The 27,707-nt window shown below is 50.3% G+C and overlaps 1 protein-coding gene across 3 annotated transcripts; it reads left to right on the forward strand.

The window, feature by feature from the left end:
- The first annotated feature begins 1,291 nt into the window (after window positions 1-1,291).
- On the forward strand, window positions 1,292-27,070 carry kat6a (K(lysine) acetyltransferase 6A). Of its 3 annotated transcripts, none has more exons than XM_013136801.4 (17): window positions 1,292-1,647; window positions 3,559-5,039; window positions 12,240-12,348; window positions 12,647-12,762; window positions 13,011-13,092; window positions 14,017-14,131; window positions 14,551-14,882; window positions 15,197-15,309; window positions 16,542-16,657; window positions 16,754-16,895; window positions 18,024-18,185; window positions 18,509-18,602; window positions 18,930-19,161; window positions 19,826-20,021; window positions 20,145-20,912; window positions 21,066-21,333; window positions 21,452-27,070. In XM_013136801.4, exons 2-17 carry the CDS (start codon window positions 4,296-4,298, stop codon window positions 24,760-24,762), a joined length of 6,900 nt encoding a protein of 2,299 aa, XP_012992255.3. In that variant the 5' UTR covers window positions 1,292-1,647; window positions 3,559-4,295; the 3' UTR covers window positions 24,763-27,070. The 3 variants fall into 3 exon arrangements, with proteins under 3 accessions (XP_012992255.3, XP_012992257.3, XP_012992256.3); XM_013136803.4 differs by having other exon boundaries at window positions 14,551-14,873; XM_013136802.4 differs by having other exon boundaries at window positions 12,647-12,759.
- The last annotated feature ends 637 nt before the right edge of the window (window positions 27,071-27,707 follow it).

Consider the following 27,707-nt stretch of genomic DNA (forward strand, 5'->3'; position numbering starts at 1 on the left):
TAGCGGTTAGTGTCTCCTCCTGTCTGCACACCCCGCCTGGTTTGAAAATGTCCTCTCAGGACCCTCATGGGGCCAGTGTGTACACAGCAGCATGGACCAAAACAAAACAGTCACCAGCTCCCAGTGTTGACTTGCCTGAATAAAACACCATACATCTGCTTTATCTGTATATACAGTGAGTATGCCCTTACCTGTCAAAGATAAAAACATGAGTACAATTATGTTGATCACAATGTTAGATCAGCAGCAATGAAGAATGCCATGAGCATTTCCCATCTGGCATTGGTGATTTATATTTGTTTACTTACATTTAAGTCTTTAGACATACTGTGATCAGTGTTTTAAGGGCGACTGTATTTTCATAAATGTTCATGCTGACCAAGGTAGGAATCGAACCCATAACCCTTGCTTAGCAGGCATAATGCTTGCATGATGGGGTTGTTAATTTTATCTGTCTTCTAGACCATGCTGCCGTGTTGACATGACCGGGATGGGCAGACACTGATTTGAGAATGATACTCCGTCCTCCACGCGATCACCAGACTATTCTAATAGAACTGCCTCACTGATGTGACGCGTGCTGATTCATGCAGGATGTAACCCTACAAAATAACGTCAATATACACACATTTAATGTGGCACTTAGAGATTTGAGATCATGCAGTGAGATTAAAAACAATTGCCTAAAATGACCTTGCTTGCCCGTCGAAATACTTTGCTATGGCAAAAAATTATATTTTGTTATTAACGGGTTTGAAACTAGCATTCTGAAATTTTTATTTATGTAAAGTTAATGAGCGGGAAAAGGTGTTAAAAGGGTCACCTGTTACTCGACCCTTGTGGTCGTTCTGCCAGTGTAGATGATGTATGGATCAATATTGCTTGGCAGTTCGGGCAATTTATATAATCATTTTTTGAGGAAATATATTAGCTAATACGTATCATAAACTGATTTGTGAAGAATCAACGCTCAACATAAACAGATAAGCTTTGTCGAATGATCGTGCACATCCTTTATATTTCAATAGTGATACCTGCCTATATGCGTAGTTGGACAAATATTCCGTTGATATTCATATTGGAAACTGATTGGTAGGTGGTTAATTCTCCTGCTCCAATAAATACCACTGCCGCTACAACATCGCAGAACCTATGTAGCTGTGGGAAGGGCTGTCGCTTTGATCTTTAAATACCCTCTAACATTAAAACCACACTCAGTTGCTTAGATTTTTCTCACGAGCCAGCTGTAAAGGAATACATTCTGACGTTCCCCTAAATGGCATTAGCCGTGTGTGCGCGCCCAGTGGAGAAAACAAGAACACCTATCCTTTTTTCCGCTCCACCATCTGTCCCTTTCTTCCATTTCATGTGCTCAACCGATATCCACCCCTCAAAGCTACAACTCTGTTGTCCCCCCCTCTCCCTTGCAGTGTATTTTCCTGTCCACTCGGGTTTGCAGTTTGAACGATGCAGACGGTCCCTTGCCCCGACTGTTCCCCCCTCCCCCACTAGCAGAGCTCCTGTTTCACTCAAAGATGGCGTCAGCTTTGGAGCCTCTGGTCTCTGGCTGCATTTTTGGGCTTGTTGTTGTCTCTGATTCGAAGGATTTTTGGCACATTCAAGTCGGCAACTCGACACGAAATTCCGGTGAGTAGCGGCTAGTGGGGAGAGGATATTATAAGGTCTACGAGCTTCCATTTTAAACCCGAACTGGACCCGTCCTAGCTTTCTGGGAACCGCGAGAGGTATAGGGAAAGGGGTACGGGAGATGAAGATCGCGAGGGGGGGCATAAGAGGTTGGTTGGTTGGTTGGAGGGAGGGGGTGAGTGATCCGAGGCCTACTTCGCTCCAACGGCCTTGTCTTCACCGCACCGCAGGCACTACGTGGGAGGGTGGGTGATGGAGGAAGGAAGTAGGGAGAGGTGGGGGTTAGGTAGCCGTGTGTAGGGGCGCGTCTTACGGGAACATATTTTCACCCAGAACCGAGGCGGAGGAGGCCGAGCGGCCATAGAACATGTAACGTTAACATTGGACAATTCTACACTGTGAGATCTTCATTTCTGCACTTGCCCTATAGACGTTTGCAACTTACATTGTGCTTTTGTAGGCCGCGATCGGTAGCGTGAATATCATCCATGACATTCTAAATGGCATTATTCCTTGTGATGGTTGCGTGTTATTGTTTGAAACCTCGGGCGTTGTAGGAATCTGTCATTGTTGATTGTGTCAAAGCAGTTTTCTTCACCAACACGTTGTTACTGTTGTAGGCTACAGTTGTAGCTATTTCGTAACTACTAGTATGCAAATAACTACAGTTCGCGGGAAGGTTTGTTGAAACATAATCTTATCAGTTAATGTAAACTGAGTAGTAAAGGTTTAGAAAGTGAGCCACGACTTGGCTGTTGTTGTTTAACGTTAGCTTGCTGCTATGCTAATGATAACGTTAGTCACGGAGCTGTTTTGTCGGAAATGGCTAACGTTACCTAGCTACTGTACCTGCACACCTATTTAGCCAAATAATGAACACAACTATATGGGTACTACGTTGAGAGGTTGCAATGATGTAGTATTTTAATGCGTTATATTAATCAGCTACAGTACTGTTACTGTACATAATGTGGTCATGTTTTGTTTTGCATGTAAAATAAAGCTCAGTTCAGTAAACTAACGTTAGCATGCCATCTTATTAAGAAACTGAAAAAAAGTGTTGGCTAACGTTAACTGGATAGCGATGTAAAGTAGCTAGCTGGTGTTCTATTTATTAGCCATTTGAGTTGTTTTGCTGCTTTAGTGGGAACATTGTAACAAGATTGATTGTTTGTTCCAAAATCATAACAAGAAACCCCCGAAACACGTGGCTATTCTCCTATAATGTGGGCTGTTGTTATTACCTTTTATCAAGCTCATGTTCTGACCTTATTCATTATTGTAGCTCATGAAGTAACAAAGAACGTATTTGCAGATACTAGCATGTAAATACAGGTGTGGCCTTCTCCACAGTTGTAGAAGTTCTGGGCGTTTTGGTGTTTTAAGACGCTGCATTCAGACAAAAAAAATAGTTAGCTCTGTATCTGCATTACGATCATCACAGTGCCTGATGTTCAAATATTAGACCTGTCTGTGACTGCCTGGGTAAAGGAAGACTGTTTTGATCTGGGTGAATGCCTGCCTCTCGAATAACTTTCACTTCCTTTCCTAAAGGTGTTTTGTATTTCACATGTTTAGTCAAGGTCAGAGCATTTATATTTCTCTCATGTCCTGTGGGGATAGACAGCATCTATCCATCTCAAGTCAAATGGGCTAACTGTCTGTTTCTATTCTTTAGTGCCCAAGCATGACTTTGTTTACATGCTGCTGTTGTTTTGCAGAGTGTGTTTGCTCATGTGACTTCTGAGGGTTGCATCCAGTAATCATTAGAGGAAGCAAATATTTTATAATTGCAGTACAAAAACACAGTTTGAAATCATTTGTATTTTAGTTTTCGTTTTGCTGGTTGTGACCCAGTCTGTTCTTGCAGTTTGTTTTTCTGACCCTGCCATTTCTGTATGTCCTCTGCAGGGTACGTTTTCTGCTGAAGTGCAATCAGCACAAAGTTGATCAGTCCTGGCTGCTCCCTGGGGTGAGATATCTTTTCCTTCCAGTCCTGAGATCAAGTGGTCACCATCGCGGGTAGAGACGCTAAAGAACTACTATCGTTTGGTTGAATGAAATGTTCGTCCCTCAAAAGACTTGATCATCTCCAGGAAACCTCTGCCTTGACCAACTACCCTGATACTACCAAAACACTACAACAGTTCTTTTAGTCACGATGACACTCCAGGTTTTCACATCACATTGAAAATCTCTTATTTACCTTGATTGGAGTCTGAATCAACGGGTTCTGTCCGTCCCTCTGTCCTTTGCTACAACGAGTAGGGGGCGGCACCCAAGTGTTGTTGTGATAGCCCCTGTAGTGTGTGAGTGGGTCCACCACAGCTCTACAGAGGTGGGCTAGTACCTGCTGCTCCACCACACTGGTTTCCCCCAGGCTGACCCTGCCTGGTGAAGGTAGTGGTTGGACCAGATTTTATTTTGGGGGGGGGGGGTTGGCGGGGGGGCCTATGCTATGGTGAGCTGTTCCCTGCCGTGCTGCTCAGGTTCTGAGAGACGCTCTGCTCGGCCCCGGGACAAAGGATAGTCCTCGGGCAGAGGGGTTTAGGAGGAGGTGGCGGCGTGGGCCGCAGGACTTTTACCTTTTGCCTGCCGCGGGCGTGTTTTTGCGTGTGAGTGTGTCATCGTGACCTCCAGCCGCAGCCATGGTGAAGCTGGCCAACCCGATGTACACCACCTGGATCCTGGAGGCCATCAAGAAGGTGAAGAAGCAGAAGCAGAGGCCTTCAGAGGAGAGGATATGCAACGCTGTGTCCATGTCTCATGGGCTGGACCGCAAGACCGTACTGGAACAACTGGACCTAAGCGTCAAAGATGGAACCATCCTCAAAGTGTCTAACAAGGGGCTCAACTCTTACAAGGACCCAGAGAATCCAGGCCGACTGGCCTTCTCAAAGCCCCGGCTGGGAGGCAGTGTAGGTGGGAGTGGAAGTGGGGGTGGAGGAGGAGAAAGAGGAGGAGGAGGAGGAGGAGAAAGAGGAGGAGGTGAGAGAGGAGGAGAGAGAGGTGGGGGTCATCATGGGCATGGGGGCCATGGTGGGAGCCACCATCACTCTGGGAAGAAACCAGGGCTGGACTGGAACAAGCTGATCAAGCGGTCCCTCGAGGGTCTTCATGAGCCTGGGGGCTCCACCCTGAAGAGTATAGAGCGCTTCCTGAAGTGCCAGGGGGACGTGGCGGCCTACCTGTCTGGGAGCGGCTCCATGGGACCCGGGCTGTTCCACCAGCAGCTGAGAGTTGCTCTGAAGCGGGCGTGTGCCCACGGCAGGGTGATCAAGAATGGGCCACTGTTCCGCCTCGTCAGCCGGAGCTCCCAACCCGATGGGACGGGCACCGTGGCACTGGACTCCTTGCCACCCGTCCGTCTTCTGCCGCATGAGAAGGACAAGGTAAGCTGCGGCCCGTTCCCTACACGCATCTCCATTCCCGTCGCATGTAGCACAATGTCCTTATAGATGCATCTTTACAGAACTGTGGTAACAAACACAAAGCTGATTTCAAAGTCAGGAAATTCAGCTCAGAATGCTAACACATTGTAGGTGCTAGATAGTTACCAGCTACAACTTCTGGGGAGTTAGGACATGTACAAAGTGTATTTAATAAAATACATTATGAATATAAGAGCATAGCTGTTTTGTGAGCTTGTGAGTGCGCAGAATGCAGGAGCATAGAGGGACAAAATAGGGGATGTAGGCTGTACAGAGAACTTGTCCAATGCTCTTTATTGTCCCCTCAAACCCAGCAGAAAGCTACCACTATGATGCCCTGTCTACTTAATAATTCAGCCACTTTGCTAACTACCAACTTAAACCACATGACTCTCCGCCAGCTCCTGCTTTTTTCCGCTTTGATTTTTAAACAAACTCGAGTGGTGATCAGGCTCAGCTCTTCTGGGTAACTATGAAGCTTTCTAGTCCAAACAATGTGCCGGCTGACATGGGAAAAACTCTGCTTTACGTCCTGACATACTGCTCTAGTTGACTGCAGGTATTTACTTAAAGCAGCTGCAAATATTCATGTTTCTTTTCATAAAACTTCCAAGAAAGATTTTGAAGTGTTGATGGTCTCAGTATTAACCATTTCGTGGCTATTTCTAATGTTCCATAAGCTATACAGGCCAAGCCTAGAGGTTAACGAACACTCAAAGTTGTATGCTGCTCGGCCCTTTTACCCAGGCTCAACCATTATTTTGAATAGTGGAGGCCATGTGCTTGTAGGACAGCCAGGAAAACGGAATAATTCCTATGTAACTCCATCTCACGCATTCACTGGCCCGGTCAGGCAGCCAGCCACTACACTTGAGCATCCCTCAATGTTGAGCCTTGAGAAGACGTGTTGCATGTCATTGAGGGATTAACATGACCCTAAAGCCACACGTTCCTGCCAGATTGACTCTCGTTGACACAAGAGTCTGGACAAGCAGACAGTTGGAGTGCTGTTGGAGCTAGCTCCAAGATAAAGGTGTGTTTAATCCCTATTTGAGCCCACAAGAGTTTAGTCCCCATGTGTGTGGCACCGTTGGGGCGATGACCTGTGTGTGTGCGTGTGCGTGTGCATGTGCGCGGCTGGTTCTGGCTTGGATCTTTCAGGGGGCTTGGTCTGGGATCTGGGTGTGCTACAGGAGGTGGTGTGGTGAGCAGAGTGTCGTTCTCTTTGGGTGTCTGCCAGGGGCCACGGCCGCTCTCCAGCTCTCTGAGGCCGGAAGCAGGATGAGGAAAAGATGGAGGGGAGTGGGAGTTTAGGCAAGACACTCACATGGCGCCCAGAAAGCATCCTGTTGGGACGAGAGGGACTGGCAACCAGCTGCAGGCTGGTCCTGTCAGAAGCCTGAGAAGACAGAGTAAAAGTGGCAGAAAAAAGTTAAGTAAAAAGCAAAAACTTGGAGGGAAGTAGGTGTGGCAAGATAGGAAATAAGTGAGGGGCGGGAGAAGGGGGGTGAGTGGGGGAGTAAGTGGGAGGGAGAAGTGGAGTAAGTGGGAGGAGAGAAGTGGCGTAAAGAGAGGGGGGGAGTGTAGTGGAGTGAGTGAGGGCCCAAGAGACACACCTGCAGTGTAACTGAATGGACAGCACCCAGATGGATGGCCACTAAACTCTCCTGCTACCCAGGGACAGGACCACACTCGCACAGCTCACACACTTTGCATTCATGCACACACACAAACGCACGCACGCGCACACATATGGTGTGCTTGTTGACACGCACACTTCTACACAAACCGTACAGTAGATGCTTCCATCACATTCTATGTGGGTCACAGCTGTGCTGACTGGCGTTTCTAGTGATCTGATGCTCTGTGCTCTACTTTTGGTCTTATTTGGCCCTCAGATCATATTCTGCAGGGTGGTCCCGAATGGCACCCTGTTCTCTACAGCCCTGACCGGTAGTACTGCTTTGTATAGGGATATGGTGTCCGGGTTAGCGCTGGCATGAGTAGTGAGGGCAGCCCGGAGGATTTCTGTGCCCAGTTGGTCTGTGGACTTACCATAAACTGGCTGACTGACCGGCTGGGAGGAGGCTGTGTAGGCTAACACCATCCTGCCCTGAGGGCCCCACTGAACACAGGGATTCCTCCAAGTACTCTGGGTGTAGAAGGTCCTTAATCAGCTAACATCTAGTGTCTCTCTTTTGTCAACCAATGCTAAATGGGTTTCAGGTTTCCTCTCTGTCCACTGCTAAGGGAAAGGGTGCTGAACCCTGGGTGTAGTATTCTGCGAATGGCACCTGGCTGGCTCGGACTTCTTTTAGTCTTTCTCCTTGGTATTCTTTTCTTCTACTGCTGTATGTGGTATTAAATTGGCAGTCTCTCCACATCTCTGCTACAGAGCCTCTCTGACAGCCTCCTATCCTCCAGCTGGCCCCGCCCTGTGTCGCCCTGTGCGAGAGACCGGTCCATTGAGACGCCCAAGTTTTCTTTTTCCCTCTCTTTTTCCCCTCTCACTCGGTCAGGCTAAGGCTCATCAGTCCCATATTGCTGACTTGATTGCTATTAGTTGTGATTTAGAAAGGGAAGGATGGGTGAGGAGGGAGGAGAGGGGGGGAGAAAGAAAACAAATGGATAAGAACCGACTTTGACCCCATTGCAAAGGGAGATTTGTGTACTTAACACCCGAATGACTGTGTCACATAGCTCCATTCAAACAGCAGACCTACTCACTCACTCTCTCCCTCTCTCCCCCTAATTGCGGGTCACTGGCGGGCCACATTGGGGGAGGCGAGGGGAGTGTGGAGTCATCCAAGGGTCACGGATATATAGATAGCAAAGCTCATTGGTTTTTCTGAGGGGAGCCACCCGTAGCCAGCTGTAGTTATGAGCTTATTGGGCCATTAGGAGGATAGCGTTGGGGATGGGCCTGGCTCTGGGGTTTGTGTTTATCGTCCGGGAGGGAGTTGAGATGAAGAGCGATCGTGGCCCTGCGCTTGCCCTTTTCACAGCAGCTGGACCGGAGGTGAAGCAGAGTTCCCTTCAATGGTGGTGCCTGGTCGGAGCGAGGACGTGCGAGAATATGATCAACGGACCGGGGTGAAGGTCTTTCTGATCCACCTGCTGGCATTGGTTCCGGATGTATGCAGTTCTGGCAGGTTTTCTGCCTGCGAAGGACATGTGCTGCCATTACCTGGTCTAGTTGGAGCCCAATAGTATCTTTAGCTGGGCCGTATTGAAACCCTAATGTCTTGAACCACGTGCCCTGTGGAGACGGGTGACTCAGACATCTCGCATAGATGTTCGCTCCGTCTCACCTTTTAGCCAACATTGTAAACCCCCTCTATCTTGTTTTCTACTCAAGGTGAAGCAAGAGCGATATGAATACAAATACCACTGAACATTGACTATGTGCCAGTCCAGCCAATCCCCACCCCCCTCCACAACCACGTCGTCTCGGTGGGTTCTGTCTGAGTGTTTGTCTCCGTCTGTAGAGAGAGCTGGATATGTTACATAGTGTTGGTTGACAATAGCGAAAGCTAGACATGTTAGCTGACTATTAAATGACCTTACAGGGAAGTGAAGACTTTTGGGAATTTCGGGTTGATTTGCATGAGAGGCAGCTGTTTACATGTCACCCAATGCTTCCTGTCCCCCAGGCGTCCTTTATGAGATGTCATCTCCGTTTGGGTCTAGACTGCTCGAAGGCCCTGGCCCTTCACCTATACCTCAGTCAGGTTAGCATATGCCCTGGTCTTTATGTTCGTGCTCAGTGCCAGGCTTTTTAAATGGGAATGGGTCTTGGACATATGAGGTGTGGTGGGTCACTACAGGGCTAATCTTTCACTAGCCAGGAGTTTTCAGTTGCCCTGGTGACATCGGACAGGGACGGACGGACACCAGAGAGAGCAATCTAGACTGTTGTCGGGTGAAGGGCCATTATCAGGTTGACTAAAGATATCCTGTCTGGGGAGGGCGGGAGTGATGAAAATGGTTGTTGGCGTGAGAATGACTGCGGGACTCTGCAACCATAACCCGGCGAAAGGAGCCGACGTGTTCTCCGTCTGGGAGGTCTTTAGCAGACACACACACAATCAGAGTATCGTTTAATACAGTGATTTAGCCTTGGTGCCTCGTTAACCTCCCTACTGTAAGGTGCTTCACTGCTTCCAACAGCTAGAGCGGCAGGAAGCCGGTCTTTAGTCCCCGACCCCAACAACGCACGGCACCATGTGATAATTTAGTTAATGCCGTTATCCAAGTGGACTTCGCAGGCTAATGCAGGCTGTTCAGTGGGGTCCACTGGCCCATGCAGGAATCACTCCCACCATTAGGATGTTCCTCGCACCGTTCTCCACACAAACCGCTGAGCCCTGGGAAGATTCTGATCTATTCCCCTATGTGAAGTCATCCACTACCCCACCACATTCTGCCTCTCTCTCTGTATGTGTGCATGTGCACAGTCGAGCCCATGCTGCGGCGCAAGCGGCTGTCCTGAAGGGATCCGGTAGGTTGTGGTGCCTGGTTCTGTATTGGGGGTTGGATGGTGAGGTTGGTGCCTTATGTTAAAGACAACCTTGACTTGAAGTGATGAGGACAACCGGACCGTCCTTCGTCCGTCCTTCGTCCGTCCTTCGTCCGTCCTTCTTCCTCTTTATTGTGTCTCTCTTCCTTTATCTGCCTCTGTCCTCTCATTCAGTTTTTGCTCCTGTGGATGAAGAGGAACCAGGCCAATCTCACATCTCCTCTAGTGGGTTGTACAGGCCTCTGGTACTGTAAAGTGGACCAGAGGACCCTTCATAAAGTGGACTATCTGGGATTATACTATCAATATTCAGCTATGCTCTGTTTGGGCCTAAATGTGAAAGGGTAGATGTGAGGACCGTCTACTTCCTCATTAAGGAGCTTTTATAACCTGAAGGACGTGTTTTGGACTATGCAGTTGTTCAAGTTTAGCGGGTTACGGATTATGCTGCGCTTGTCACGACGTGGTGAGATTTATTTCTAGGTGTGTCCATGTTGAATTTCCTGCTGAATGTATCTGTCTAACCTGGTTTATGCTAGTGTGTAGTGTTAGGGCACTGGTCACAATCACTTAAAACAGGCCCAGGAGCCGAGTGTTGCTAGGCCCGACTGGCCGTCAACACCTCACAGCGAATTGGGGGAATCCTGGACTCTAATGTCTCACCCCACCCAGCTGCTGACTCAGTGCTCAGCTAACCCTACAGGTAGTCACTGCTTCTGGAATGAAGAATGCAGGCTTGCTGCCACATATCTCTGCCACTTGAATGTCATCTTTCCTGTCACATGGAACCTCGCACTGTGATGTGTCACATGGAACCTCGCACTGTGTGTCACATGGAACCTCGCACTGTGATGTGTCACATGGAACCTCGCACTGTGATGTGTCACATGGAACCTCGCACTGTGATGTGTCACATGGAACCTCGCACTGTGATGTGTCACATGGAACCTCGCACTGTGATGTGTCACATGGAACCTCGCACTGTGATGTGTCACATGGAACCTCGCACTGTGATGTGTCACATGGAACCTCGCACTGTGATGTGTCACATGGAACCTCGCACTGTGATGTGTCACATGGAACCTCGCACTGTGATGTGTCACATGAAGGTCCATACCTGGCCTCTGGCTGCAGTAGCCACTCAGGCGTGGATCAAGCAACCAAGTCAGTGAGCGGCCACAGGTCGACCTCCATCTGAGGGCAAGTTTGTCTGGCAGGAATGATTGAGGTGTTGTTCTCTGGGAGGCTGCAGACAAGGCCTGTTGCCTTGTTTTCCTTCTTGCTCTTATTTTCTATTTCTCTGTCTTTCAGTTTCACCCGCTGTCTTACTTTCTCTCTCTCTCTCTCTCTCTTACTGTATCTCTCTGTCTCGGTCTGTCGGTTGTGATGTTAGATGTCCCTGTGTGGAATCGGGAGCCTAAATCAGAGGGAAATGAACCCAATAAATCAAGCTCTTAGGCCTGTCTCTCCTCCCTGCCTGGACCTGCTCCTTCCCTCCCCTCACAGATCTATGTGCAGCCAGCCAAGAACGGCTTTGCACCTGCCCCAGTCCCCTGCCACTCCCATCCTAATCCTACCCCTTGTCCCAGAAACAACCCTTCTCCCATAGCCCTAACTCCTAACCCTGACCCCAGTCTCCTGGGCTTTAGGCATCAGCCTCCCTCTCCCTCCTCCCCTGACTTCTCCCTGGGATCCCAGGCTCCAGGGAACCGGCCCACCCCTCCTCCTGATCCCCTGTGTGGGCTGGAAAGACAATTGTTGGAGACATTGGCAGACTAAAATAGCCTATCAGATCTTTAAAAAAAAACTGTCTGTGTGCGTCTCTGTGTCTCTGTCTGTCTCTCGCTCTCTCTGTCTGTCTCTCGCTCTCTCTGTCTGTCTCTCGCTCTCTCTGTCTGTCTCTCGCTTTCTCTGTGTCTGTCTGTGTGTGTCCTGGGTGGCTGTCCTCTTGCTCTCTGCTGAAAGATTTATGGCGCCCCAGAAGTGAATGTCACATGGCATGCTACAGAATAAGCATCAAAAACAAACCAGGCTCTGCTCTGGAAAGAAATGGGAATCCTCAGTTGAGCAGACATCCTAGTGGAGTCGAGAGAGCTATGGTTCATCCACTATCACATCAGGTCTGATCAAGCAGTCGGTTGGCAATGAATCAAAGACCTCTGGGTACTGTAGTTGCTGTTACTTCTGGGCTGTGTTTCAAGTCACAGAATAAGTGCTGATCAAGGGTCATTTGCCAATTGTCAGCTCATTATGATCTATAAAGCTACTCTGATCCCAGATCAGCCCTCTTCCTGAGAGATGCTTTAGAAATCCAGGCCCTGATGTTCTGTTGTGTAGGCATATCATCAGGTCCTTGTATCAGTTACTTTTAGACCACAACATCGTCGCCTGGGAATCGTTTGCCGGCTTTTCCATTCACTTAATCTGAATGACAAATGAACTGTATTAACTGGCTTTCTGAGTGAACTGTAACTTCTGTCTCTGGCTGGATCAAGCCTTCCCACAGCCGGCACATTGGCAGTGGTCTGTTTGTGGGGACACAAACGCTCCTGTTGTTTCTCCCCCTTCTGTCTGCCACGATGAGCTGTTGACTAGAGCTGTTAATAAGTGTCTCTGCCTCTGCCTCCCTTTCTGTCCCTCAGCCGGTGGCAGAGCCTATCCCCATCTGCAGCTTCTGCCTGGGGACCAAGGAGTCGAACCGCGACAAGAAGCCAGAGGAGCTCATCTCCTGTGCAGACTGTGGCAACAGTGGTGAGTGGCTCTATGGCATGATGTCAAATATACAGCTCCTGAAACAATTAAGTGACCACTGCACCTTTTTTTTTAGTGAGGAACTTAAGTGTTCAATTTGCATTGGTCTCTTAATTTTTAACCCTTCTGTTCCTCACTCAAAGGTCAGAAAAAGGTGCTGTGGTCTCTACATTTTTCTGGAGCTGTATTGATATGCGCGCACTGGGCTGTTATCACTGTGTTGCCTGTGCCTGCCCTGTTTTCCTGGGTCTTGATCTTTCCCTGGTACTGAATGTGAGTATGGATCCTGTCTCTATAGGCCACCCCTCCTGTCTGAAGTTCTCCCCGGAGCTCACTGTACGAGTCAAAGCTCTGTGGTGGCAGTGCATCGAATGCAAGACCTGCAGCAACTGTCAGGACCAAGGCAAAAACGCAGTGAGTCCCAGCATGTCAGCTGCTCGGCCTGGTTAGAGCGTCCTAATCCGTTGGCTTGTTTTTCAACACCCTGATAGAGCTGTTTTAGACTGGCTGCCAGTGGCGCTCGCGTCTCTTCTGACTCTCTTTGACCTACAGTGCTGGTGGGAGTCCAATGCAAATGTTGGAAATGGGGACTCTGTAACCACAACAAGCAGGGAGGGACTAAATGTTTGTGTGTGTGTGTGTGTGTGTGTGTGTGTGTACAGGAGAACATGTTGTTCTGTGACTCCTGTGACCGGGGCTTCCACATGGAGTGCTGTGACCCCCCACTGATGCGGATGCCAAAAGGTAACCCCATGTCCATTGACCCTCCTGATGTAACCAATAAAACCTAGTGTAAAGTACAGCCCTGGTCAATGGAGCCAGGGTACACTATGGCCACAAGGTAATTGGGAACAAATGACCACGCTTAGAAGGACCACAAACCTGAGTGGAGACCTCTTTCCCCCTAGTGTGTTGAAATTGATCTTTATTGCTGTTCTAATGCAGCTGGTACTATTTAGTTTGTGGGGTTCTAATGAAACCCTTTGCTGGGTGACCAGGAGTTTTTTTTTTTTCACCTCCCAGATGAATAGTGGCAATGGCTGTGCATTGTTGTACCTTTGTTTCATAGTGCCCTAGAGAAACATCTGAGTGGAGATTGGCTAGTGTTATGGTTGTTCCATTACTGCTGTGAAATCGGCTGGTTTCTAGTCTATAACAGGTAAATGGATCGGGTTAACATTACCACCGCAAAATCTCTGTCGTACTGTAGCGGAGCCTTGTGACCAGATTTTACCTTAAAAAACCGTGATTTGGGTCATTATAAATCCTCTCTGTTGTTATACCGCCGAGGCTGTAGCCCACCATAACATGGTGACTTTACCAGATCCAAACATGTCGGGGAGGAGACAGGATGTCACCGCACATCAGAGGATTTCAGAGACTTTGGAAAATGTGCATATTAGTAGTCAACTTTAGATCTTATGAAATGTAGAGAACTAATGTTTCTGAAATGAATATCAATGACCAGTATTCATATTGCTTTCAGTGTTTAATATTAGTTTTTAGGCTGGATATCCATGAAATTATTCTAAACGTCTTATTGTTTGGCGCTCTTAACCTTTCGAACCAGGTTAATTAGAAGCTTGGTAGTGCTTGTGAGTGGTAATTGAAGAGATTTCATGCCATGCCAACTAAGCAATACACCTTTGTTTTCTGTTTTCCCACCAGGCATGTGGATATGTCAGATTTGCCAGCCCAGGAAAAAGGGAAAAAAGCTCTTACATGAAAAAGCAGCAGAAATCAAACGACGTTACAACACACCGCTGGGACGACCCAAGAACAGGTTGGCAGCGTTGTAGAGCCACGGGCTTGCACCACGGTCTGGGAGCTAGCCGCTTAGCGACTCACAGCAGGGAGCCTGCGATAGACCACTTTAATGACCACTTTTTAAATTTAATGACAGCCTATTAGATAAAATGGTCTAGTGTTTCATGCTGTGAAAAAAGCATCTTTGGTGCATAGAATCAAGTTATGACATGCAATGATCAACGAAACCGATTGGTTCATTGTTGGGAGTGGGGGGGGGCGGAGTGGGTTGCTAGTCTTAGCTACAGTACTTCATTAGAAACATGCTCGTCTGTCTGTACAAATGACTCAGCGCTGGCCTCTTGTTGCTATGTCCACTGCTTTCAAATGACCATGCCTATGTGTGGTGTTGCTGTTTCCTGGTGGATGTCTCACCACTGCCGTGTCCCGTTGCAGACCTGGCCGGCCGTTCAAGAAGCTGCGTGGCTGGAGGAAGGGCGACCGTCGCTCTCAGGGATCCTCCTCGCCGCACTCGTCGTCCAGCTCCTCCTGCGAGGGTTACCCTGGCGACGACCGCCTGCTGTTCTCCCTGAGGGAGGACTCGTCAGAGCAGGGCGGCCTGAGGTTCAACAAGAAGACCAAGGGCCTGATCGACGCCCTCACCAAGTTCTTCACGCCGTCGCCCGACGGACGCAAGGCCCGGCATGAGGTGGACTACTCCCAACAGTACCGCATCCGCAAGAAGGCCATTCGCAAGGGAGAGGGGGAGGACCGGCCAGGTGAGGAGGGTAGGCTTTGCTTTAAATACTGCCAGTGAACGCCAGCCCGCCGTGGCTGGATTTGGATCATGTTAGAAACTGCACGTTAATACGGTGACACTTAGTGGGCTTATTATCCGCTCAGGTACCACTTACAGGACACTCTGTCAGAACCTCTAAATGTGACCCGGTCCGTTTCAGTACATAGCCCTCTGACTTTCTCCCCCCCCCCCTCCCTGTCGGTCTCTCCTCTCTCGCTTTCTCTTTCCTCTGTCTTTGTTTATGTCTCTGTCCTGTCCTCTGTGTTTCTGTCTCTCCTCTCCTCTGTCGTCTCTCGTCTACAGACAATCAGGAGTGTAGCGACTGGCGGGATGATGATGACAAGCTGCCAGGACATGAGAACCTGACAGAGAAAGATGTGGAGCTCTTCAGACACATCCAGGAGTTGGCACTCCAGGTACCTGGAAACAAATGCTCAGAGCTTCAGAGCACTGCCATACATCACAGGGCAATTGTTTTTCTTCTTTTGACACTCACCAAGTCTTCTCCAGGCTTGGTCACAAGGCAAATTGGACAGGCAGATGATAAGTAGCAAGCTAGGCGCTAACGTTTTTTTAAATAATTATCTGTCATTTGGATTGTCGGTTTACAAACACACTGCAGACAACACGTATCATGCGTGTTTCTAGTGCGTGTCACCAGAACCAAACTGCAGATGTAGTAGTTTCCCCTTAATACCGGCCAGAGATCTAATAATAGTCCTGTAAACAGGCCACAGGGAACCAGCTGCACGGGAGACTGTTTCCCCTCTGTGTGTGTGGTTGTGAATGCTGTGTTTCCCTTCTGTGTTTGTGTGGGTATGCTGTCTACAGAGACAGGCACCTTGTGTGAATGCTGTGTTTCCCTTCTGTGTTTGTGTGGGTGTGCTGTCTAGAGAGACGGGCACCGTGTGTGAATGCTGTGTTTGTGTGGGTGTGCTGTCTACAGAGACGGGCACCATGTGTGAATGCTGTGTTTCCTTCTGCTGTGTTTGTGTGGGTGTGCTGTCTACAGAGACGGGCACCGTATGTGAATGCTGTGTTTCCCTTCTGTGTTTGTGTGGGTGTGCTGTCTACAGAGACGGGCACCATGTGTGAATGCTGTGTTTCCTTCTGCTGTGTTTGTGTGGGTGTGCTGTCTACAGAGACAGGCACTGTGTGTGAATGCTGTGTTTCCTTCTGCTGTGTTTGTGTGGGTGTGCTGTCTACAGAGACGGGCACTGTGTGAGAATGCTGTGTTTCCTTCTGCTGTGTTTGTGTGGGTGTGCTGTCTACAGAGACAGGCACTGTGTGTGAATGCTGTGTTTCCTTCTGCTGTGTTTGTGTGGGTGTGCTGTCTACAGAGACGGGCACTGTGTGAGAATGCTGTGTTTCCTTCTGCTGTGTTTGTGTGGGGGTGCTGTCTACAGAGACAGGCACTGTGTGTGAATGCTGTGTTTTCCGTGCCAGGCACTAATGACACTCAAGCAAACGCACAAACTGTCTGTAGCCCAGTAATCCCTGCTGTGTGTAATCTGTCTGTCTGCTTCATGCTCTTTTCTTAATCCCCTGTTAGGAAACCTGGACTCCATTGGATACTGGAGCTCAAATCTGAACCCCATCTTCTCTCTCTCTCTCTCTCTCTCTCTCACTCCCTTTTTTGCCTATGCAGAAAGTGGGGGTGACTGGTCCTCCTGATCCTCAAATGCGTTGCCCGTCTGTCATTGAGTTTGGCAAGTTTGAGATCCAGACGTGGTACTCCTCTCCCTACCCACAGGAGTTCAGCAGGTAAACAATCATTTGCCGTCTGATTCAGTCAGTGTTCATATACAGTAGTACATCTGAATGACTGGTGTGGTAATTCCACCCCCTCTCCTCACCCAGACTGCCTAAGCTCTATCTGTGCGAGTTCTGTCTGCGCTACATGAAGAGCCGCAGCATCCTTTTCCAGCACATGAGGAAGTGTGCCTGGTTCCACCCTCCAGCCAACGAGATCTACAGGAAGGAAGACGTCTCCGTATTTGAGGTGAGACAGGCCGAGTGACAGGGATACAGAGACTGAGAGGAGGAGACGGGTCACCGCCCTGTCACAAACCACACAGCTGCTACCGCCACATCCTGGGCTTACTGTCACAGCCACTCAAAGACTGTCATTTCCTCTTAAGTTTCAACTGTAATCTAAACCACCTTGTTATAATATAGACACACAATGCCTTGCACAACTCTGTGAAGCTATAGTACCTAGATTGTTGTCTAGTAGAACTATTAATAGTTTCTGGAACACAAATTCTGGGGTTCTTTTTTAGACTGCTTGTCTGAAGATGAGACCAGTCTGAGAAGAGGTCCTGACTTCCACAGTGGTCTTTGAAGTCACTGTTTGTCAATACAGCTGCGTCATTGCAGTCCGGACTTTTAGTCTTGATTGTGGCCTACCGACAGTCCCCAGGACTCTAGTGGGGGGTGGTGTGAACTGGCTCACCACCGTTTGGTGTGGGTGGGGGGCATGTTGGACAGGGTCGTCTTACCTCGTCACTGGGACTGGCTTAGGACGTCTTGATCAACAGACCCAAGCCCGGCTGGGATGTTCGGCAACGAGGAATGATCATAATCATGAATTAGGCATCACGAAAACCACAAGGGAGGAACAACCTCAGATCACACTAACCAGAATACCTCTAGGGTACATGCTGGCTGACTGTCTGGCTGCCTGCTTGCCTGTCTGTCTTGGAGGGCGTCTGCAGCTCTGGTTTCATGGCCTCCACAGCCTCTCCTCACTCAGGAGAGGAACAGAAGAGCTGGGGAGTCTGGCTGTTTGCCAGAGAGACTGTCTCCCTTTGCTCTCCATCTTGCAGCCAGGCTCTTGCCATGGCTCACATCACTACCATCATTAACTCAGACTATAAAACCAATGGACTCTCCTTTCATATCCCACGGGTGTCTGTCTCCTATTTACTTATATTCAGTGGGAAATGGGCTAAATGGGGCAGCCAGACTGCCTGTCCGACCTGGGGAAAGCTGGGGCTTATTATTTATACAGAAACATGCAGGTTGCCCTCAACAGCCTGCTGCATGTCTGTGCTTATGATGTCAAAGTCCCTTCTGAACAGCCCAGGTTTTGATTGCGTTGATTTAACTCTGTGTGTTGTGTTGTCAGGTGGATGGGAACGTGAGCACAATCTACTGTCAGAACCTGTGTCTGCTGGCCAAGCTGTTTCTGGATCACAAGACTCTGTACTACGATGTGGAGCCCTTCCTCTTCTACGTCCTCACACAGAACGACAGCAAGGGCTGCCACCTGGTGGGCTACTTCTCCAAGGTGCGTCTAACCACCGGTTCCTCCACCTAAACATAGGTCACCGTACAAATCCAAAACATTACCGTTGGAAAAGCACCAAAATATCTTTACATCCCCCAGTATGCAGAAACCACTTCTCCTGTGTCCGTTCTGTGTGTCTTGTCTGTTCTGACTGCCAAGACACAGCAGTAATCCCACATGTGTATACACACACACACACACACACACACACTCCTACTGTATATGCTCTTGAGTAAGATTCCATTCTTTTCTTTTTCTGTCTCTCACTTTTTCTTTTATCTTTCCTTCTCTCTGTCTGTGTGTCATTTTCTCCCCTTCTCCAGGAGAAGCACTGTCAGCAGAAGTACAATGTGTCCTGCATCATGATTCTTCCTCAGTACCAGCGGAAGGGCTATGGCCGTTTCCTCATTGACTTCAGTAAGGAGCTCTGCTGGGCTTTACTTCCTTTTATACCTTTTTGATGCTGAGTTACTGTAGAATTTTGGGTCCCATTGAATTGAACTAGCATGTTGGAATCTGGCTGAAAGTGTCTAAAATATGAGACATTTCCTTGTTGTGCTGTATAATTGAAATGATTGGCGCTTTCGTACTCCGTTTGGTTGTGTAGGCTATTTTCAGGAAATCTTCATCACTATTCTAAGTAGTAGGAGTAGTAGTAGGGACACAGTGGTAGAAGCGGTAGTATTAATCTATTTTCCAAAATACACCAGCCGCTATAGACTGAATTCCCCTCCCCTCCTCCAGGCTATCTCCTGTCCAAGCGGGAGGGCCAGCCGGGCTCCCCAGAGAAGCCCCTGTCAGATCTGGGTCGTCTGTCCTACATGGCGTACTGGCGCAGCGTGGTGCTGGAGTGTCTCCATGAGGTCCGCGACCGCCAGCTCACCATTCGCAACCTCAGCAAGATCACGGGCATCTGCCCCCAGGACATCACTGCCACACTACACCACCTGAACATGCTGGAGCAGAGGGGGGACCGGTGAGAAGCACGCTGTTTGGAAGCTGTCATTGGTTCAGAGAGGTCGTTCCGAGGGGTCTGCCGAGACAAAACCAGTATCATTACAGATGTGACTATACAAATATGATAAGACTATGTAGTGTCATTATCCGTGACCCGAGAAAGTTACAGTAAACCAGATTGTCGTGTCACTTGCAGTGCTTAGAAGACTGATTCGACTGTCAGTCCCAATCCCAGATTTTATTTATTAGAAGATTAAATGATTCAAAGTTAATGCTGATTTAGAAATGTTTTGTCATGGGCTGTGTGTTAGGAGAGAGACGTTTTGCCCCTCTCAAAAGTGCAACAGCCGAGGGTTTGAGCGAGCCACCTATAAAAGCGCAAGACAGCTGTTCCTGATTGTTTTTTGCGTGTTTGGTTCATAAAAGGGGCATAAGTCAAGCATGTCAGCAGTCAGGATCGTTTATTAAACCATAAACAATGCGAGGGAAGGAACCGATAAGCCCTCATTGATCGGCATAGGCTTTAGAAACACTTCTGTTTTTCTAATAATGAGTATATCGGATTCCGAGTGTCAACTGTGATGAACAGATGGGATTGCCAATGGGAGTATGAGGAAATGGACACGCCTAGTTGTTCCATCTGAAGGACAACGTCCCTCTGACAAGCTGTGTCTGCACTGCAGGCTAGTCCTGATCCGGAAGGAGAAGCTGGTGTCCACCCACATGGCCCGTCTCGCCGCTAGGCCCCGGCAGCTAGAGGTGGACCCCGACTGTCTCCGCTGGACCCCCGTCATCGTCACCAACACCGTGGTGTCAGAAGGAGAGGACGAGGAAGAGGAGGATGACGAGGAAGAGGGAGAGGATGATACCTGTTCGGAGGTAGGGACAATGGCGCTTCAGTTCACATTCTTATTTCAAAGACATTACAATGATCACTTGTTTTGTAGTAAGACTGGTGAATAATTTGTTTGATGCTTTCTGATGTGTTATTTTTGCAAACAGATTAAGCCCGGCCACAAGGTGTCTTCACTCTCCTGGCTTGTCCGAGGAGGAGAGAGGGAGCAGGAAGTGGAGGAGGAGGAGGAGAGGAAGTGTTTTGCGGGGTTCCCCACCAGCCAAAGCTCTCCGGCATCCTCCCCAATCCGTTGCCAACCACCTGTTCCCGACCACCGGCCCTCTCCCCCCGCTAACGGAGAGCGCAGGGGCCGGGGTCGCCCACCCAAGAACTGGCCCTGGGGCAAGGTGAAGGACGGGCCACGGGCTGAGAGGCGGCCGGGCCCGGGACGACCCCCTAAGGTCCGGGTGGATTTGCAGGAGGACGACGACGATGAGGAGGAGGAGGAGGACGACGACGACAGGGCTGAGGGCCTGAAGGCCAGCCCCACATCCGCCAGCAGCCCACCCTCCCTCTTCTCGGACAGACAGCAGGCTGAGGCTACAGGCACCATCAGGTCCCTAGAAATGCTTGGCAGGCACCCAGCTGTCCCTCCCCCACGCAGCAGAGGGCGCCCTCCCAGGAAAAAGAGGGGCCCCAAACGCAGGCTGAGTGAGGGGCCAGGGGATACCCTTCCCCAGTTGCCCCTGGCACCCAGGCTCAGCGACCCACCACCGGTCAGAAGGAGCTGCTTCAGTGAAAGCAGTGAGGGAGAGGAGGAGGATGATGACGATGACGACGAAGAGGAGGAGGAGGAGGAGGAGGAGGAGGAGGAGGAGAGGGGAGCTCTTTCCCCACCCATCCTTACCAAGCCCACCCTGGGGCTCAAATGCAAGGTCAGTGGAAGGATAGACAATCCGCTGAACTGCTTAATACCAGTCACCCAAAATGATGACTAACATGTAACTTCATTTTTTCCAGCCACTTTCTGCTTGCTTCTAAGGTTTTACTGTTGTATTTTAATTTCTCTTTCACTTGTCCCTGTCCAGAAGCCGTTGAGGAAGAGGCGCATGCGTCAACGCAGCCACAGCCATCCTCACAGCAGTGTGGTGACCGAGACCATCTCAGAGACCACAGAGGTTCTGGACGAGCCCTTCGTTGACTCTGACTCTGAGAGGCCCATGCCCCGGCTGGAAGAGGAATCCCCCTTGGGACACCCGCTGAAGCGCTACCCCCCGGGCCGCGCCGCCCTCCGACACACAGACCCTGGACCCAAGAGAGGCCGACGAGCCAACCTGACAGAGTCTGAGGAGGACGGTGAGTACAGGGAAACACAGAGCAGTGCTTTATGCAGCTAGGTGTTGGTGTACAATACGTCAGAGTTGATCTGGATGTGTAATAATGTTGTTTTTCTTCATTTTCTGTTGTCGTATAGAATCCACCTCGGTTCTGAAGCCGTTGGCCTCCCTACGGAACCCAGAGCCCACGGCCTTAGCAGAGACCCCCGCTGTCAATCCAGAGGTGCCAGTCAAGAAGAAGAAAGGCTGGCCCAAAGGAAAGGCCCGCAAACCCCTGCATTGGAAGAAGCGTCCGGGCAGACCGCCTGGCAGCGGGGCTAACCAAAATTCAGGGGACCCCAGCCTGAACACCTTGGGGGACCCTCCCCCCCCAAAGATCAAGATGAAGCCGGGCCGCAAGCCCCGGAGCTGGTACCTTCAACGGGCCCAGGAGGAGGCGGATCGACAGGAGGCAGAGAGACAGAGGCTGGGTCTAGGAGGGGAGGAGCAGCCGGACAAGCCCCCCCAGCAGCTAGAGGACCGAGCCTGCAAAAGGACGTCCAGGGTGGCAGCTGTCGACAGCGACAAACGCAAAGACACTGATGAAGAGGACGACTACCTCCCCAAGCCTGTGGAGCAGAAGATCCCCAAGCGACGGGGGCGGCCGCCCAAAAACCCAGCCCTGAGACCACAAGTCACCCCCAAGCCACCACCTGCTTCAGAGCCAGAGGAGGACGAGAATGAGGAGACTGACAGAGGCTGGGTAGAGGACAAATCCAGCCGCCCCCCGTCCCGCACAATGCTCCCTCCAGCTTCTAGTGGAGGCCCCAGGGCCCCCCAGCCCAGCAGGCCAGACACAGACGTAGCTGACCGAGAGGAGGACGAAGAGGAAGAGGAGAGGGAGGAGTGTGCGGGCCTGGCCAACAGCAGCAGGAGGACGGCAGTCATGCTAGGCTCCGGCAGCAGGCGCAGCGATGACCACGACGCAGATGACGAAGGGGACGGACACCTGGAGGACAAGAGCAGCAGCACCAAGAAGAGGAAAAGCCAAGACTCTGATGAAGAGGAGGAGGATGAAGACGAGGAGGAAGAGCCAGCCTCGCCTGCCCGCTCTCCTCCTGTTAAAGAGGAACCCCAAGGTGGGGAAGGTTTTTTAGACATGCAGGGCAGCGTGCAGGCCAGAGACTCTTACGTCAGCAAGCAGGAGGAGGACGACGAAGAGGACGAGGATGTGGAGGAGGAGCTGCAGGAGGTGAAATGCCGGCCGCTGGACAAGGCACAGGACGAGAGGCGGCGGCGTGAGGCAGAGGAGTCGGCAGCGGCGGCGGCAGCAGTGGAGACGGTGACCGCCATCTCGGCGCCCTCGGAGCCCCTGGAGCTTCAGCCGCTGCACCCCGAGGACAAGGCTGACACCCTGCTGATGGAGCCCCAGCACCCCAACCCTCACCCGCACCCCCACGCTGACTCCTTCAAGGAGGAGCTAAGCCACCACCACGGGGCCCACCAGCACCAGCACCACCACCACCACAGCAACGAGCTGGACCTAGAGACGGTGCAGGCCGTCCAGTCTCTGACCCAGGGAGAGGCCCAGGACGAGGAGCCGGAGAGCCACGGGGTCTCTCACGGCGCCTACCAGGATTGTGAGGAGACGCTGGCCGCCTGCCGCACCCTGCAGAGCAGCTACAGCCACACCGGGGAGGCCGAGGAGGAGGCTACCCACCTGGCCTTGGTGGAGGAGTGCGGAGCGTCCCAACACAGCAGCCCTCTGCCCCACACCAATGCACCCATGCCCCCTTTACCCAGCCAGTCAGTCCGCTCCGTCAACAGCCCTGCAGGAATGACCCCAGGAGGGGTGATGGAGTCTGGGCCTGGGCAACAGAGAGGGGGCACACCAGGCCCAACGGGAGGAACAGGAGGAGGAGGTGGGTACAACCAGATCACCCCCGAGCACCCCAGCTCCCTGTCGGCCCCGTCTCAGCAGAACATGGAGACCAGCCCCATGATGGACGTCCCGTCCGTGTCGGATCACTCCCAGCAGGTGGTGGACAGTGGCTTCAGTGACCTGGGCAGCATCGAGAGCACTACGGAAAACTACGACAACCCCAGCAGCTACGACTCCACCATGGGTGGCGGGGGCAACGGGGGTGGCAACAACAGTGGCAACCACGCAGCGGTGGCCGCGGCCGCCTCTTCCTCGTCCACAGGCTCCTCTTCCTCCAACTCGGCCACGCCCTCCTCGCAGGGCAACAGCTGCTCGTTCGTCCCGGCGCCTGGCCTGACGTCTTCCGGTGGCACCGTGACGTCTCAGCTCGGCATGGTCAGCTGCAGCCTCATCCAGCAGACTGGCCCGGGAGGCGGCAGCAGCGCCAGCGTGCCCCAGCCTCCCCCGCCCCCCCGGCCCCCGTCCGCCAACACCCACCAGGGCATCAAGTCCCCTCAGAGCTGCGTGATCGAGAGGCCGCCCAGCGCCAGCCAGCAGTCCCAGAAGAAGGTTCAGCAGCAGCAGGCCTCTAACCCCCAGCCTCCACCCTCCGCTCCTCCCACCCCCCACCCGCCCCAGCAGCAGTCCCTGTCCCAGTGCAGTATGGGGAACGGCTTTGCCTCCACGCCCATGATTATGGAGATCCCCGAGAGCGCATCGCAGGGCGGGGGTCGGAGCCTGTACGAGAGAATGGGCCAGGACTTTGGCGCGGGGGGTTACCCCCAGCCCTCGGCCACCTTCAGCCTGGCCAAGCTGCAGCAGCTCACCAACACCATCATGGACCCCCACGCCATGCCCTACTCGCACTCTGCCTCTGTTACGTCGTATGCCACCAGCGTTTCCCTGTCTAACCCCGGGCTGGCCCAGCTCGCTCCCTCCCCCCACCCCCCCTTAGCCCAAGGCCAGGCCACCATGACCCCCCCACCCCAGCTGAGCTCCGGCTCCATGAACCTGGGTTCCCTGCAGCTCCAGTGCAACATGCCCACCAGCAACATTGGCCTGCCTCCCCCGCCCCACACGCAGCGGCTGCAGGGCCAGATGGCCACGGTAAAGGGCCACATCTCCATCCGCTCCAAGGCCCAGCTGGCCCCCGCTCCCTCCCCCCACCAGCAGCAGCTGTACGGCCGCAGCTCCGGGGCCATGTCCATGCAGGGCTCGCCCCGTACCCTGGCCGTGCAGCGTGGCATGATGCCCAACCTCATGCCCACGGCGGCCGGCTACAACACAATGAACATGAACCAGCTCAACGCCATGTCGGCCAGTTACCGCATGCCCCAGCCCATGATGAACAGTGGCTACCACGGGAACCCCCCCTACATGAACCAGCCAGCCCAGTACCCTATGCAGATGCAGATGGGCATGATGGGGGGGCAGGGTTACCCGCAGCAGCCTATGCAGCCCAATCACCATGGCAACATGATGTACACGGGCCCCACCCACCACAGCTACGCTGGCGTCCCCAAACAGTCGCCTTACATGAGCAGATGAGCAGGTCACGGTAGGACAGCGTCGCAGCTCTGTAGGTGGAGGCGGGACGTCCGCTCCCGACCTGACCTGACACTCGCTGATGAGTGGGGGATTTGGCTGTTGCCTCTGTTTACCGTATTGCTTAGTGTTGTATCCACCCTCTCCGAAGCCAGAGCGAGCGAGCACAAAGGGAAGCGTGAGACGAGTGAGAGGGAAGACTTGTTTTCACCGTTTTGTATGTTGTCATTTCGTTTTGTTCAGTTGGACTCACCCCCGCCCCCCAAGCTGGCTGTGCAGGGAGTGAGCCGGCAGGGCTGGGGTGATACGTAATGTGTTAATGAACCTCTGGTACCGTATGTACAGACAAACCACGCGCTCCCCTCTGGCACGGTTTCTACACCAAACGGAAGGCTCCCCTCTACCGGTAACCTGGCGGAGAGTGGAGAAAGGGGAAGATGGCTGTAAGATGGACTTTGGAGGACATTACATTGAGACAACTGAGCAAGGCAAAATAATGGTTAACTAAATATATGAAACCATGCACACAATATTTTAATTGACATAGGAAGCCTTACCTTAAAAAAGAGACGATGATAATTGTAGATGGACTCTTTGTTTTTGTTGTTTTCATTTTGAATGTTTTTGTTTTCATTTTGAGGACCATTGGAAATAACTTTGTGTTCAGTGTGACCTATTTGCTTTGGTCTTGGTGTGGCATACTGGAATGGTGGCTTATTCGCCTAGCTCCAACACTCCCCACTTACACACTCCATCGCCGCTGTCTGAGCCGGGGCACTTCAGTCTGATATGAGTAAGGCTTCAATGGAAAACGTGGTATCTGGTGTCTGTCTTCCTGTTAGGGTGTTTGTTTATCAGGCCAGAATGGAGGAATCCAGCGACGGAGCAGAGGAGCACTTCAGGCACTGTCCGTTAATATGTTCACAAATAAACCCGTAGTGATCTGATCACCGCCCACAGGATGCTGTAGCTGTACGTTCTGAAATGTTTCAATGTAAATATGCTGGTACTTCCTATCCATTCACAGCACAGTCAGTCTTCCCTCAGTGGCAGACAGAAGACGTTGCAGCGTTCACTTTTTTTTTTTTTTCTCTCACTCCACAGAAGCCTATTACTAGGCCTTTTTACCCAATAGACAGTGTATGTCTCAGCCCCGTGCAGTTTACCTTCCAGGGAATCAATAAGTACTCAAAGAGAAATGTGGTCTGCCAGGTGGAGTAACTCACTGCTTTAAGGAAAATCGGCTGAGCAAGTTAATTAAGTGTTAGTGACCCACAAAAAGAGGTCAAGGCATTTTCTCTGAGCTGTGTTTTCTGTTGAAACGAGTTCATCTGTACAAGTCGGCAGTGCACTTCCGTTAACGTGTTGAGAAGTCTCAGCTCTGTGGACCATCAGAGAAGTGGGCAATGCCAGAAACTGCATTGTTTACGCGCACCAAACACACAGACATCTGGTTGGTTAACTGTGTTAGGATGGGAATGGTGGTTAAGGAATTGACCCAGTTGTCTGTGTTCCAGTATTCAATGTTGAAATGTGGATACTTTTCTTACAGACCTGACGTCTTCATATATTATTTGTGTTTTTTTTGTTGTTTTGTTCGTTTCATCTTCTCTGAATTTTATCAGACTGGGCAGCTTTCTTTTATGACACAAGCTGACTCTTTTTGACTTTAGAAAACCTATTGTAGAGAATGTTTTTTCTATAATATAAAAAAGAAAAATTCTGACATTGATATTGGTACTGTCATTTTTTTCACTTCTGTTTCAGGAAAAAACAATACATATTTTTTAGCTCAACTCTTGAGGTAATATTATTAAGAAATTCAAAACTTAAAAAAAAATACCACTCACTTTTGGTGAATTTAAGATGCCTTTAACCTCTCCATTCCATCTCATCTGTAGAGTTTTCTATCTTTGTGTAGTATATTAATGCTATTTTAAAACAAAAGGAAAAAACAAATATCTAAAGGTCACTTAGCCGTTCTTTTGTTTTGATTATTTTGTGTATAGGACGACTTCCTTACATTTAAGAGGCATGTAAAAATGAGCTCAGTATATTTGTCTGTTTATATCGCTTCCCTTTTTGTATCCTTTGTAATTGTACATGTTGCGTTGTAAGCTACGAGAAGTGCGCAAAATGTAGAGGAGTTGGCCTGGCTGGGCGCAAGGCAAAGGTTGATAGCGCCCGGCTACCTCTGTCTCTACTTTGTCCCTGTATGTATTTCCATTTATTCGTTTTTTTCTTCTTAGCAAGTACTTTCAAAGAACTCTGTACATTTTAACATAAAACAAAAATAAATTATGTTGAGCCATTTGTTGTCAATGGTATTTCTTGATCAATTGTTCTGATTCTTGCTGATTTGAATAATTGCTGTTAGTTGGCAGCGATAGTTTTTTCACCGGAAACTAGTTTATATAAAATCCAATGCACAGATGAGCGGATCAGAGGCTGGCAGTAATTGCTACCTATTTGGCTTCCGTTCAATTTGCCATATTTGCCAATGTGTACATGCATAATTTATTTATGAACATATTAAAATAACTTAGATTTTCGTATTTTATCCTCGCAACGGTCATGGTTATGCCAATACAACAGCGGTGTCGTTGTATGCAGGTACACTGTTTTTGATTCTATTTCTCAACTGAAGGCGGTAAAAAAAAATATATTGTAATAAGGTGGTTTTAGGAAGGCAGATATTCACGCCCATTTTCTGTTTGGTAAAAGTACGCAATTCTGCTTTGTGTCATCGAAATCGCTTTTTTATATTTTAAAGATATATTTAAACGTTTTGGGCGAAATAGTGTGTTTCGGGAGAGTTAATTCGGTCATTTCAAAAATTCTACCCATTTCTTTCAATTTATATTCAATTGACAAAACAAGCAGTTTGTATAGTATGGGGACATGTTTCTATGTGATCTAAATCGATTTTTATATACTTTTTAAATGTG

Source organism: Esox lucius, chromosome 13 (genome assembly GCF_011004845.1).
Source record: "Esox lucius isolate fEsoLuc1 chromosome 13, fEsoLuc1.pri, whole genome shotgun sequence".
In the NCBI taxonomy this organism is placed as follows: domain Eukaryota; kingdom Metazoa; phylum Chordata; class Actinopteri; order Esociformes; family Esocidae; genus Esox; species Esox lucius.

Bases quoted from the DNA above. Each gene is read 5' to 3' on its own strand.
- kat6a (XM_013136801.4), top strand. From the start codon at position 4,296: ATGGTGAAGCTGGCCAACCCGATGTACACCACCTGGATCCTGGAGGCC. The intron at 16,896-18,023 runs GTGAGACAGGCC...TTGTGTTGTCAG, and splicing joins AAGACGTCTCCGTATTTGAG to GTGGATGGGAACGTGAGCAC. The intron at 19,162-19,825 runs GTGAGAAGCACG...TCTGCACTGCAG, and splicing joins CTGGAGCAGAGGGGGGACCG to GCTAGTCCTGATCCGGAAGG.